We start from the raw sequence: 13,257 nt of genomic DNA, 5'->3' as shown, positions 1-13,257 counted from the left end.
TTTCATATTTTACATAAAATGATAAAGTGTTCAAATCAAATGAAAGAATTAAGAAACTTTGATTGTATGAGTTTAAACCAATTTCCCCCCTGCCACATGGTTCAGCCTGCAATTTTAAAATGGCCGACAAGGACCACGCCTTCCCTTTGTTCCCACCATGTGGTACAGGTAAGTTTGTATACTGACAAAAGTAACAAATAAACAAAGTTTTAAACAGACAATGTGAAGTGTAATTATTAACTTAGCAAAAGAATGAATCCGGTGGGTTATTGTTAGCTGATGGATATTGCAAATGAAACAAAGTGTCCAAAATAAATAATGAGACAAACCCACTGTGCCCTATCTTTCAGTTTTTCAAGGTAAACTATTTTGGAATCAGCAAAGATTTGAGATGTTAAAAAGGTGTTTAATGAGACCGTTCTGGCAATTGTTTTTGGCGTGTTTCTCGAATTCATCACATCAGTTCAAAAGTGTTGCTGAAACTACTAATTTACAAATCAAGCACCGCATGTTAGCCTGTACTCTTGAGGTAAAATATGTCTCATTCTCCCAGTTAAAGTCACTGTTGAAAGATCTAAAACCCATTTCTTTTCACACCATCATAAATTCATGACATTCAATTCATTACAATTAATACGACCATTTTGCTCTTTGGTCCTGAAATATGAGCCTGGGAAGCCTATAAATGTGCACCGCAATCTTTACATGTCCATCGTTCCCATGATTGTAATTTCAAAAACGTATTCTCTATTGACAGAATTTCCATTTGACCTCAGGCTATGACAGGGCATTTTCTTGTGGCTATTGGTGGTCAGCGACTGGAATGTGTTTAAATCGAGTTTATGAACTGGCCAAATAAGCCACAATGCCCACTGAGGTCCATTTTTACATCGTCCCGGGTGGTGATTTGACAGCATTGGGCGTTTTGTTTGTGTAATCTTGGTTTTCTTTGGTACTTTCCATTTATCAACCCCCTCCAGATATAGGCCAAACTCTGCCTCGTTCCCACAGAGGCGACCCATGAAAAGGTGTTTTGTCACAAGCTATTTATTTCTACTACGACCAATATGACCCAGCGATACCTGCTCTGAACCTAAGCTTAATGATGTTGCCAATGTTCAATGTTGTGGTTGTAATTCCTGAGGTTTTAACACCTGAGGATATGAAAACAAAAATAATTATCCGCTCCGATCTGAGATTTTTTAATGCTCGCCAACCGCTTCCAAAAACAGGAATTCATTATCGAGAAAAGTAATCAATCATTATAGTAAGTGTAATTTTCTCCGCAATTTGTCACGTCAAACCGCAGGAGATCATGTGGAAAATGGCGCTTAAGTCATCAATCTTCAGTACTTATTGGAACATATATTTTGTGTGAAAATGAGGCAGAAATAACTGGACATTAAGCTCCATCGATTTGGCGAAAGGAACGGTTCTAACTGAGAGGCTGATCCGAGCTGGCAGACGCGCATCAACGGTTACGAATGAGCTGTGTCCGATGAAGAACAACAGAGTCAATCGTTCAGATCGCTTTTGTCTTACATTATATCAATCTTGGCTTAACATGGAGGTGGATAAATACTTAAAATCTCAGCTCAGGTACTGGGGAACAAGAGGACTGAAATGAATGCCTATTGTAAACACAGACGTCTGAAACAGCGGAACGTATTTGTGTCAGTCTGCTCTGATTCACTTCACAGAAAGCTGAGTGTGCCTGAATCATGCAGTATTATAGGGGCTAGAAACAAAAATTGAGGCAGCAGCTAACAGCTAAGCACTGGGAATGGGCAACATGGCTTGAAAGTAGATCATTTCACTTAAAGCTGTAATCAAAATGAAATAATTTTCTTGTGGGGTGAGCTTCATTTGGCACCATAGATTCACATTTACAAAATTTGCAACAGATCATGTGCACTATTGTGTGTCAAAATATGGCACATTATCCTCCAGCGCGAACCAGGAAGTCAGAGGCTAAAATGGGCACCACATTGGCGATCCGCCCTGTTTACTAGGGCTCGGACAAAATATCGTATCGGACTTGGATCGCAGTACTTTGTGCTGCAATATCAAGTATCGATCCTTTATCAAGTAGCACAATACTTTCAAAACTTGTGTTTGGAGGCATTTTTATCATGCATTTCTTTGTTAATGCACTTTCGACACACAGCTTTTTACACAAAATAAGGTAAACATATGACTTGTAATAACTTACTGTATCGCAATAAGTATCAGATCGGCCCCCTGGGTATCGTGGTATGTATCAGATGATCGGATCATGACAAAAGTGGATCGTCCCAGCCCTACTGTTTACGTCTCATTTCTGTCTCGCTATGAACTCCGGCTGAGACGAGCTTCTAATTCACTCAAGTGAACTATCGGGATGTGTGGGATGGTCTGTGAGAGTTAGAAACACATTTAGGCAACTGCTGAGAGATCTCAACTACCTCTGACTTTCACGGTTTGATTCTGGAAGTACAGCTTTAAGACCCCAGTGTTCTCAATAACCATAAGTGAGCGAAACATACAGCAGTTGTCATGATGATGATGATGCAGGATACTCTCCTATATATCACATCATAAATATATTTTGAACTATGGTGCAAAGTAGACTCAAATGTATAGTGTATGTATCTGCTAATGTAGAATATTGGTTAATTCTGTATCTTTTACTCACTTACGTCCAGGACAAATCAGCATTTTTCATTTTCAGATTTACGAAAACAGCAGCTTATTCTCTTTACAAAGCATATCCAGTCAGTCAGACCAAATTACAGAAATTGCATATACGTAAAAGCATAATTTCAACGTCATGCTTTTTACTCTCCACATTATAATGCGGCCCACATACAGACCGCTCAGAACATATGAATTTTTGAAGTTGATTTGCTTTGGCTGCTGCATTCCTGAAACATGGCGGTCACAGCTCACTGATGAGCCAAAGTAAAACATCTTTAGAGAGTGCAAGTGTCCAGGCCTCTCTCCCCCATATACCCCATTATTGAATCATCTGAGTGTGTGTCCAGAACCAACAGGCTCCCAGGGGACAGATCACCACTTAAAATCAAATCAGCCTGAGTTTATTTACCAAAACATGGGATTCATAAAGCATGTTTTTAAAGACCTCAGTGTGCAAGTTGACAGAATTGTGCGCAGCGTACACAATAATAATACACCAGATATACGAAGTAGTGAGATTGATTGCGCATATGGTCCATATTCATGTGAGAAACCTGGTTTATCTTGTTTGTTTGAGGTCGAAGGTTTACAGATAAGGATGACCGAGGATCCTTCCAGGCCAAGTTAAGACAATATCAAATCATCGGTGTGTCCGCCATCATGAACTAACCACCCACAGCTGGACATGCCCACACGGAGTCAACTTATTATGTACTTTGCAATAAGAAACATATTTGTGGATAAAACTTAGTCACGTCGAGTGGGATTATGCTGATTGCAAATGTACAGTGTGTCTGCAGATGGATCGAAGTCAACACAAAACTGCAGTGGTTCAAAACTATTAGGAAAGGCCTGTAGATAAAAGTTTGGCTGTGATCTACAGAGTTCTGTTCTCTTTGTGTTGGGGACTTTTCGCCTTTGACTCCATCAGGTTTTGTCAGCACTTATGCTAACATGCTGAATATACAGTATACCAATGATCTCTCTTTATCTCAATATTGGTACCATCCATACAATGTAAACCCCTCCCTACGAGATCGCAATATATTCAGCCTGATGCTAAAAGATAGTTGCTGAACATAAACACAACACTGCGATGAGAACTTTGACTTACAGATTACACTGCCTGCAGAATTTAGAATCGCTTTTCACCTGTGGAGGACCGATGTTTGGCTGGGAAAATCCGCTGTCAGTGAGAGAAAATGTGCATACTTTTGGAGTAATGCATAGTATGGAAAAACCCACACTGTAGATTGGGGGGTCTCCAACCTTTTCACTGTGTGAGCTTCTTTTCTGGAGTAAAGACTGCTTCTGTCTCCAAGACGTCTCTTCTTAAAGGTCAAAAGTTTACTTCCAGCACCTACAACTGCATGTATCCAAGTATCATGTTTCCTTGTGACACTTCAGTCTCAATATTCTCAATATTTTCGTCTATTCATTTGATCCAACTTTTCCTCTGAGGTTTTTTTTTAACTTCGGTTTTGTCCTCATTTTTGTTTCAGATTGAGAATTACATCAAGGAGAGCATGAAGACAGAGATGGCTCAGCTGCAGCAGAGCGCGGTGCACAACCACACGGCAGCCATGTTGGAAATGGGCACAAACCTGCTCTCACAAACCGCCGAACAGACGCGCAAACTCACCGACGTGGAGACGCAGGTATGGCCTTGACAAACAGTCATGATAGGAAACACTCTGGGGATAAAGGGGGTTGTTAGCTGCTTTTGTGTGAGGTGAACAGGGGTCAAATGTCCATTAACACTGCTCTTTCTACTTTAACTGCCCCCGTAAAGCCACAGCAGTTTGGTCAAATATAATAAAGCTGGTTGTAAACATTGTTAAGGCATGTGTTAGGGTTTTGGTTTGCCAATGACATGGCGAACACAACCAAAATTCCTCTGTTAAAAGAGCCGATGGGTTCAAATTACTTCTGAGCCTTACTTACTGGGCCTGAGCTAACAAAGTGATAAGTCAGTCATCGTTCTTCAGAAAACAGTATTGATCCCAATGGGCAATACATTTGCAGCAAACCTCAGAGCATTTCCCAAACACATCACAAACAGTCACTCTGTGTGAGTCCCAACTGTTCAGAGAGGAGTAAAGACTCAATAATCGACAACAGTTTAACAGTTTAGTGGCAGAGGGGATAAAAGAGTTGGAGAAACGATTTGTTTTCCGAGAAGGTACATAAAAACCAGAAGGCGTCAGCGAAAACTCCGAGGACTGAGCAAAAACAAGTGTCTTTGTCTAACTCCAATGATTTAAGAGCAAGTGTTGTTAATGTTTTTTCAGATCTATCTATCTATCTATCTATCTATCTATCTATCTATCTATCTATCTATCTATCTATCTATCTATCTATCTATCTATCTATCTATCTATCTATCTATCTATCTATCTATCTATCTACAGTATCTATCCATCCATCCATCCATCAATAAATCAAATTCAATATTTATTGTCATTAAACTGAGCACAAAACATACTATTTTTCTTCTGCTCTTCTGCCCTCCTACAATAAACCTTTATTCCCTCTAACTCCCAGGTCCTCAATCAGACGTCGAGGCTTGAGATCCAGCTGCTGGAAAACTCGCTGTCCACCAACAAACTGGAGAAGGAGCTCATGCTCCAGACCAATGAGATCAGCAAACTGCATGACAAGAATAGGTAAACACACAACACGGCTTTCACAAACTCCGCACATCACCGACAGGACGCTTGAAAGACAATACTGGGTGAAATATAGCGCCATGAAACAACTGCTGACTTTGCGGAGTAAACAAAATCAAAAAAACATGCTACCAAAAACCACACATCCCACCATTTTGCACAATATCCTCTACAGAAGCCGGGATTATCTCTGTCAGTCAATCTAAATGCATGAGCGCAGACTTTCCACAAAGCAAAATGAATACGCTGTAGACTTTGGTAACTTGTTTCCATCACGTGATTGGTCCATTGGGAGAGTCCTGGATGAGGTAGTGTTTTACATAAAATGGGTTTGGCCTCCCCTTTGTGACCCAAGTATCCATAGAGACCCATCACAATGACTTGACAGCAACGCTGGAAAGTTGAGCAAAGCGGTGAGGGCCAGGGATCACAATTTTCTCAAAGCTTATCGAGTCTGATTTGTGGAATCCCAAAGCATCAGCTCCTTCTCAACATTTTTCCTTTACAGAGTGCGTAATTGGGTGGGCTACATAATCAGTTAATGGTTTGCGCCCGGAATATTTTTCCGACTAATGGTTTATAATTCCTATAAAACGTAAAGACTTTTTATGTTAGGAAGAAATCCTGCTTTTAATTAAATGGATTTACTTGCTATACAATGCAAAGCATTACTGTATGAATTTAGATGTATTAAGTTTACAATGACTGAAAAGACCTATCTGTCTGTCAGACCGCAGTAAGACTGACACACATGTAGGTCGGAGACTCGGACTGATTGTGTGCATACAAAGGCATCTCACCGGCCTAGAGACTAGTTGGAGACTACAGTCGTTGCTAGTCACATAGATGTCTCCGAGACGTCCCCTGGCAATAAGCCTCCATGTAGTCTTGGTGAAAACAAATAGGTTTGATTTCAGCGGAATCTCTGCATGGTCTCCAAGAGGTCTCTTAGAGGTCTACGCAGTCTCAAGCAGCTGGGGCAATGTTGCAAACACTATTTGTTGCCCTCAACCTATGAGGCGTTTCTGTGGCATCCGTGCAATGTCTGAGACCTGTCAGATAGACAGAGAAGAGTCGTATGGAGTCTTTTTGAGAACACCTCGGTATCCAACATCTCACAGGTTGAGGACAACAAATAATTGTCACAGCGCAACTGCTTGGCCCAGCAAAAGCCTCTCAGAGACCTCTCGGAGACCACTTGAAGACCGAACGGAGACCATGCGGAGACTATGCAGACTTTAACCCTAATCCACTGAAATAGAACCTGGTTGTTTTCACTGAGACTACCTAGAGACTCGCCCTTTCTCCAGGGGTTGTCTTGCAGACAACTTGACCAGCGGCAACTCAAGTTTCCAACTAGTCTCCGGGGCGGTGAGATTCTATACTGAGTGTAAATGTGCAAACTGAGCACTTGGGAGACATGATATTTTTGAGACCTATAATATTTCTTCGTGCTGCAGAGTTTGTGTTGGGGTCTCCCATGTAACACAATAGGAAATCCTTGTCAAGTCAAACAAATGGAACATACTTTGTCATTTTGATTGGTGTTTTGTGCAAAATCCATCACAGTATGAACGCTCGAAAGAATGTTACTAAAAACGATACATTGGCTGCGAAAATACGGAGGATCCAAGTTGTATAATCTGTAAATCATTGACATCAAAACTTTATTAAATACTTCGACATCCACGGGAAAAACAAACTCATGCCAAAGGATTTGCGAAGACTCAGCTCATAATTCAAGGATTTCCCATATTCCAAAACAACCTCTCTTTGACCCTTTTTATTATTTTTTTGTATCTAGTTTGTTGGAGCAGAAGATGTTGTCGATGGAGGAGAGGCACCAGGAGGAGCTGGACACGCTGAAGCAGGAGAAGGGCAGTCTGCAGGCCCTGGTGGGCAGACAGAGTGGGGTCATCCGGGAGCTCGAGACGCAGCTGAGCAAAGCCTCCGGGAACAGCAGCGCCCTCCAGAGGCAGCAGCAGGAGATGATGGACACCGTGCACAATCTCATCAACCTCTGCTCCAAGGATGGGGGTAAGTGTCAGGAAGATAAACTGGTTTGAGCTAAACACTTGGGAATGTTTTTTGTTACTCCTCCTTTAGAACTACCAAAGTCCTTGTCAAGTCTTATTTAGACCTGGTTTAGTCCCAGTGATACTTAGGAAATCTTCCTTAGGTGGTCTGAAAGTTTTGAACACTACTGAACACCAAATTGCTTTGAGATTAAGCTTGGCTTCTCACAGTAAGATTGTCCTGAGTCCAATTGCTGAACGCAAGACCTTGATAGATAGTTTTTTGGCTTTCAACCACCGACCAAAAACATGCACAGTGGATTTACCTTTAAACTACAATGACTCTTACATGGTTCGGATCTGGTGTAGAGTCTATATCTTGATTGGACGGATAAGTCTTTGTTTCTTGAGCAAGAAGAACTAGAAGTGGACTTTGTTGTCTTGTGGACTTGACTTTTGTGCTCTCTCATTCATGCAAGACAGCCTTTTCCTGCCAAGATACAGCAAGAGTTATCTGAGATTATGTTTGTTTATCAGGCGATAGTTTGGTTAGTGAGTGATTCTGATAAGATACATTTGTCCAATGGCTAAAAGTCAAATTCAATCCCTATCCATATTTGGGCAAGGACACAAGAAGAATGTCTATTAATATAGAAGCAAACAGAGGGGCAAGAGCTTTCAATAACTTTATAGATTCATGGATTTAGATTATTTTGGTTGCTGTCATAAACAACTGAAGTCCATCAGGGAAACATGGCCATAACCAAAACATTCAACAGAATCATCTGTCCAAATTAAGTACAGGTCTTTGATGAAGTGTTGTCCGAAATGTGAATTCCCAAATATGTTTATGGGCATTGGGGAATTTGTTTCCTTCAATCACTAGGATACGGTTTATTTACCAGAAAATTGTAGCTGATCAGGAGCACATTTATCACCGGCGTGTTTGTGTATGTTTTTAGTTTTGTGACAATTCAGTTGCTTATTCTCGACATAACCCGTAATTTGCCTTTAAACTCAGCATGGCACATGTTTCATTGCATCAATCATCGATCTCCTAAAATACTACATGGGAATATTGTGAAATAATTGGCTCTGCACTAGTTCTCAGAGACCCTCCCTTCTGTTTATATGGGAGCTGGGATTTCCCTTTCGGCCTGTAGAAGTTTGACCCGGCGCAGATGTAAGACCATAGCTCCACTCGAAAAGGCCTGAACTCATTAGCTGTTTCACAGTTGTTCAAACACAGCGTCCTCTTCGACCCAAATCCCGCCGCTCTCCGGAGATTCCACTTGAGTGCTCTGTGCGTCCCGGGATCGATTTTCAGCTGCTTCATTTGCATCTCCTGCGAGGGTTCTCCATAATTTTTGACAGTTCCCATCATCGACTGTCCAAATATGTGAGGAATAGTTTTAACGGGTTTGTGCAGTTGTTACAAATGTAGAGTATGAGCACCACTCGGGATTCGGTTGTTGTAACCGGTAGCTGCCTAAAGACAACAACAAAGTCAATTGTCAGCACTTAATAAAGAATGCTGTGGCCAGAACGTCTACAGAGAAAGGAAAGTACACCTTGTGCTGCTCCATGGAGTTTTGATTTCCCCCTGAATTTTCTCACAAGACCATTTCTAAAACCCAAACTTGGAAGATGGAGGCTATCGGCTCAGTATTTTGTGAATCGTTTTTGGAACGACAAGACTACAGACAGATTACATCACTAAAAAGGGTCAACAGAGACTATATTTTATGAAGAAACTGGTGTCCTTTCAGGTGGATAAAACCATGTTGAAAATGTTTTACAGTGCTTTTGTTGACTTTCTCTATCATCTGTTGGTACGGGGCCATGACTGAGGCGCAAAAGAACTCCCTTAGGAAAATATGTACAGTCGCAAGCAAAATCCTAGGTGTTCCTATGAAGGGTCTGCAGGACATTTATTTTGCTCGAGCTCTAGATAAAGCAGACATAATATTATCGGACTCAAAACATCCTCTGTTTAGAGAGTTTGAGCTGCTACCATAGACTGTAAAAAATAATGGACAGCTTCTGCTCACTCCTCCCCGTTTACCATAATGACCACAGTCGAAGGGGAATTCATGGAGGATTTACAGACTCCCCCTCCCCAGCTCTGACGAAGCATGTTCATAAAAAGGACATACGGGCGAGATCTTCACTGTAGACTCGGCCCTTGCGTGACGTGCAGCTTGCGCTGCTCCAATGCTAACAGTCCGACCCTCATTAAGTACGAGATTTCTAAAATTCTTCTTACGAAAACCAGCCTGGTTTCATAAATTGTGACTAACCCAGTGTTATCTCAGGAGGAATATCTAGCCTAGTCTAGTGTTGAAAAAATTGAAACCAGGCGTTAAAGTTGTTTTTAAGGTGTCTAAACTCCAATGCTTTATAATGGGGGCCTAGTGGCGATATGGAGGTACTACAGCAATGGCGGAGCAATGGCAGCCCCCAGTGTCGTGGTCATAAAGCAGAGCAGCAAGCGCCCATTGGCTGCTACCCTCAGGTCGAAGGTACAGGTGCCCCGCCCTGTCTAAAAACAGGACCAGGCAGCCATTTGTGCCACAAGCCATTTTACAATTAAACAATATGAAGTAACCAACAGTGATTTTTCTATTCTGTACAGCTGGTCTGTCAGAGAAGGTTTTAAAGGAATAGGCCACCGTTTTTACATACTAAGATATGTTCTTACCTCACTTTAGACGTGTTAATATATCCCCGTCTGGTCTTTGTCCGTGCGCTCTGTCACGCAAACGGAGCACATACGCAGCCTCTCCCACATGTCATATAGCTCCGAAAAAGCTCACGATAGAAGCTACCAAGCTCTTCCACGTGTTCCCTATTTAAATAAAGTTACGTGAAGTGTTTTCATGCGAAGTATATTTACACAGAAATGTAGCATGTCGATTTTATAAGCAAATAAAAAGGGGGACTATATTGTGAGGCGTAATGATACGAGGAGCAAAACGTCCGCGTAGTAACTCCTAAAGACTTCCCCCGCTCACTTCCGTCAATAACCTTTAGGAGTTACTGCGCGGACGTTTTACTCCTCGTATCATTACGCCTCACAATATAGTCCCCCTTTTTATTTGCTTATAAAATCGACACGCTACATTTCTGTGTAAATATACTTCGCATGAAAACACTTCACGTAACTTTATTTAAATAGGGAACACGTGGAAGAGCTTGGTAGCTTCTATCGTGAGCTTTTTCGGAGCTATATGACATGTGGGAGAGGCTGCGTATGTGCTCCGTTTGCGTGACAGAGCGCGCGGACAAAGACCAGACGGGGATATATTAACTCGACTAAAGTGAGCTAAGAACATATTTTAGTATGTAAAAACGGTGGCCTATTCCTTTAAGGAATGTAGGTGAGAGTGACAGGCCGTGGTTTGTTCTATGTACTGTATGTTGTCAATGTTTGGATCTGTCCGCTGTGGTCATTGTTGTCTTTGTGTATTTCCACTCACTGCAAATGAATTACCCCACGGAGACAATCAATTTCTACTACTACTAATTTCTACTTCTTCTACAGAAAGTGGCACCTCTATATGTTTTTTGTTTTGTTTTTTCTCTCTTCCGCACCATTGTATTTGTACATACAAATAGTAATCTCCTGTTTGAAGACAATCCACACTTTTTTTGATTGGTTCTGTCAGTGTTTGTTAGTCACAGCATGAAATTACAGTCAATCAAAACAGTACCATGTGAATCCATAAGAACTGGTAGATAGTGTCACACTGGCCATGAGTTATACACAGCCAGAACATGTGTAGATGGATGAGCTAGTGACACAAAACATTATTAGATTATTACTGTGGTTACAATAAAATTCCCTATTTCATTTGATCAATCAATACAGTGACGGTGTTTATTAAATTGATTGAAGCGATGTCTGCATTTGTATAGCCCTTAGATTTCCTTTGGAAATAACATTTTTGCCATGGTATTACAGGGACCATGAAGCATTGGAGTATGAATAAGAGCATGAATGGGTGGCTGGTTCCTTTCTGTAAAGCGCTTGGGCCTAATGAAGGTAGAAAAGCGCTATATAGGTTGAAGCCTGTGGTTGGTCTGGAGCCGTGTCAGAGTTTCAATCTTTCCTCCTTCTCCTCGCTCCAGCCCGAATCACTCAAACTTTGATGGGCCCCGAGGGAAGCCCGGTCCGGAGGAGGTGTAGGAGGAGACGGGTATATCACTGACACCGACAAACCTCTCTCGCTGCACTCAGCTTTTCAACGAAACCCTCGTGAAGCGACGGCGGAGCAGTGCCGTGTTCCTCTGCTCGCGGAAGGCTTTGTTTGTTTGCGGAGATTAGAGTGTTCATACAGAGCGCGGGTTTAGTGTTTCACGGCATCCAGTGGCGTCTGCTGCTCTGAGACTGTTTTGAAAACTGAGCCGCAGCATTTCCTCTCAGATGGGACTCAAATTGTCTTTGACTTTGCTTTTGGGGGGGGGGGAAACAGCTTGTGGAGAGGTTTAGCACTAAATCTCTATTAATCCATTTACAAGCAGAGTCATAAAAAGTACTTACGTGTTGAAGAATTTAGAAACTTCACATATAAAACATTCTAAAACCCGTAATTGTCAGTCAATTTGAAAGAGACTTTTAATGTCGTCCACTTTGCTTTATATTATGTAAGTATAACGCCAACCTTGTAGTTAATCTAGAACTGGAGAAACTGTCCATTTTGCACAGTCCATTAAAGCCCATCTCGTCTTCAATGTGGTTGTCTTTTAGGTTTCTCTTTCTTTGTCAGTTTGTTGAGTTTTCCTTTCTGAGAAGGATATCGAGGAGGGTCGAAGGACAATCATCCATCTGTTTGACTTTTGGACTTACAGTGTCACGGTTTAATATCTGTCTCGTTGTTGACTTCCAAACCGGCCTTGATCAAATCAGCAATGCTTGGAAAGGTTCAAGGTAATTTTATTTGGACCAAAAGGTAAATCTGGTTGGCAAAGAGTGAGACAGCGCCACAGACACAGATACAGACCCACGTACAGTAGTGCAAAGCCCTGTGAGCCGACTGTGGTTCTGATTTTGGGCTTTACAAATATATAATAATAATGATAATTGTTTGGTTGATGATGTCATAAGCCCTAAAAGAGGGGATTGTATTGGAAAAGTCGACTTTTTGGAGGTTTTTACAATGTTATCTTACCAAGAACATACCTGGAGTTGTGTTTGGAGCCGATAACGCATCTTTGAGTAATCTGCGTAATGCAGCGTGGCAACAGCTCCAAAAGAGCTCTTCCAAAAAGCTCCTTCTGAGGTCCTACATATCCAAGAAATGCATTCCTCACCTCTTAATCTCCTGATAAACTTAACCCTCTCATCGCAAAGTAAAAACTCTTAGTAAAACACTAGCGTCACTACAGCCATATGCTAGCTCAGTTGGAGGATCAGGAAGTGAAACTGGATATTTTTTTATCAGCTGTTTTAGATAAATACTGCATTTTCTAAACAAAACAGTGTAAGATAATGATAAATATGTCTGACATGATTGCCAAATTCTTGCACAAAGCATAGCACCCCCTCCTTAATGTTAGCTTGAAGATCATTAGCTGCTGACAAGGTTGAGGTACAAACAACGGCTTAAGAACTTTTGGTTTGGCAAATTGAACCCTGTAACAAAGGATGCGTGGAGATCTAATAAAGATACTTCCTGAGCTGACCATGTACTGTAAATGCTGAAAAGGAAAAGGGTCTCTCCACATCGGTGAGACGGGTCCGCGGGTCTTTGATGTGGCGATGCAGCAGTCCAGTTGTTTAGGCTGTGGCCATTACACGAGCTCATTATGAGCCAACGAGCCGCTCTCCGCCATTAACCGTAATAGAGCTCAGGTTTAGGCTGTGGCTGTTAAATATGATTGAGTTTTACAGAGAG

At 41.6% G+C, this 13,257-nt stretch overlaps 1 protein-coding gene across 1 annotated transcript in view; it reads left to right on the top strand.

Moving 5' to 3' along the window:
• angpt1 (angiopoietin 1) overlaps positions 1-13,257 on the top strand; it is a 72,396-nt gene that overhangs the window by 25,104 nt on the left and 34,035 nt on the right. Inside the window, exons 2-4 of the mRNA XM_079570959.1 lie at positions 4,179-4,334; positions 5,221-5,342; positions 7,150-7,382. Of these exons, the coding sequence (XP_079427085.1) occupies positions 4,179-4,334; positions 5,221-5,342; positions 7,150-7,382 (511 nt within the window). The remainder of the gene's footprint in view (positions 1-4,178; positions 4,335-5,220; positions 5,343-7,149; positions 7,383-13,257) is intronic.

This window comes from Gobius niger, assembly GCF_951799975.1.
Source record: "Gobius niger genome assembly, chromosome: 14".
NCBI classification, from domain to species: domain Eukaryota; kingdom Metazoa; phylum Chordata; class Actinopteri; order Gobiiformes; family Gobiidae; genus Gobius; species Gobius niger.
Note: the sequence above shows the minus strand (reverse complement) of the source record. Positions and strands in the feature narration are given on the sequence as shown.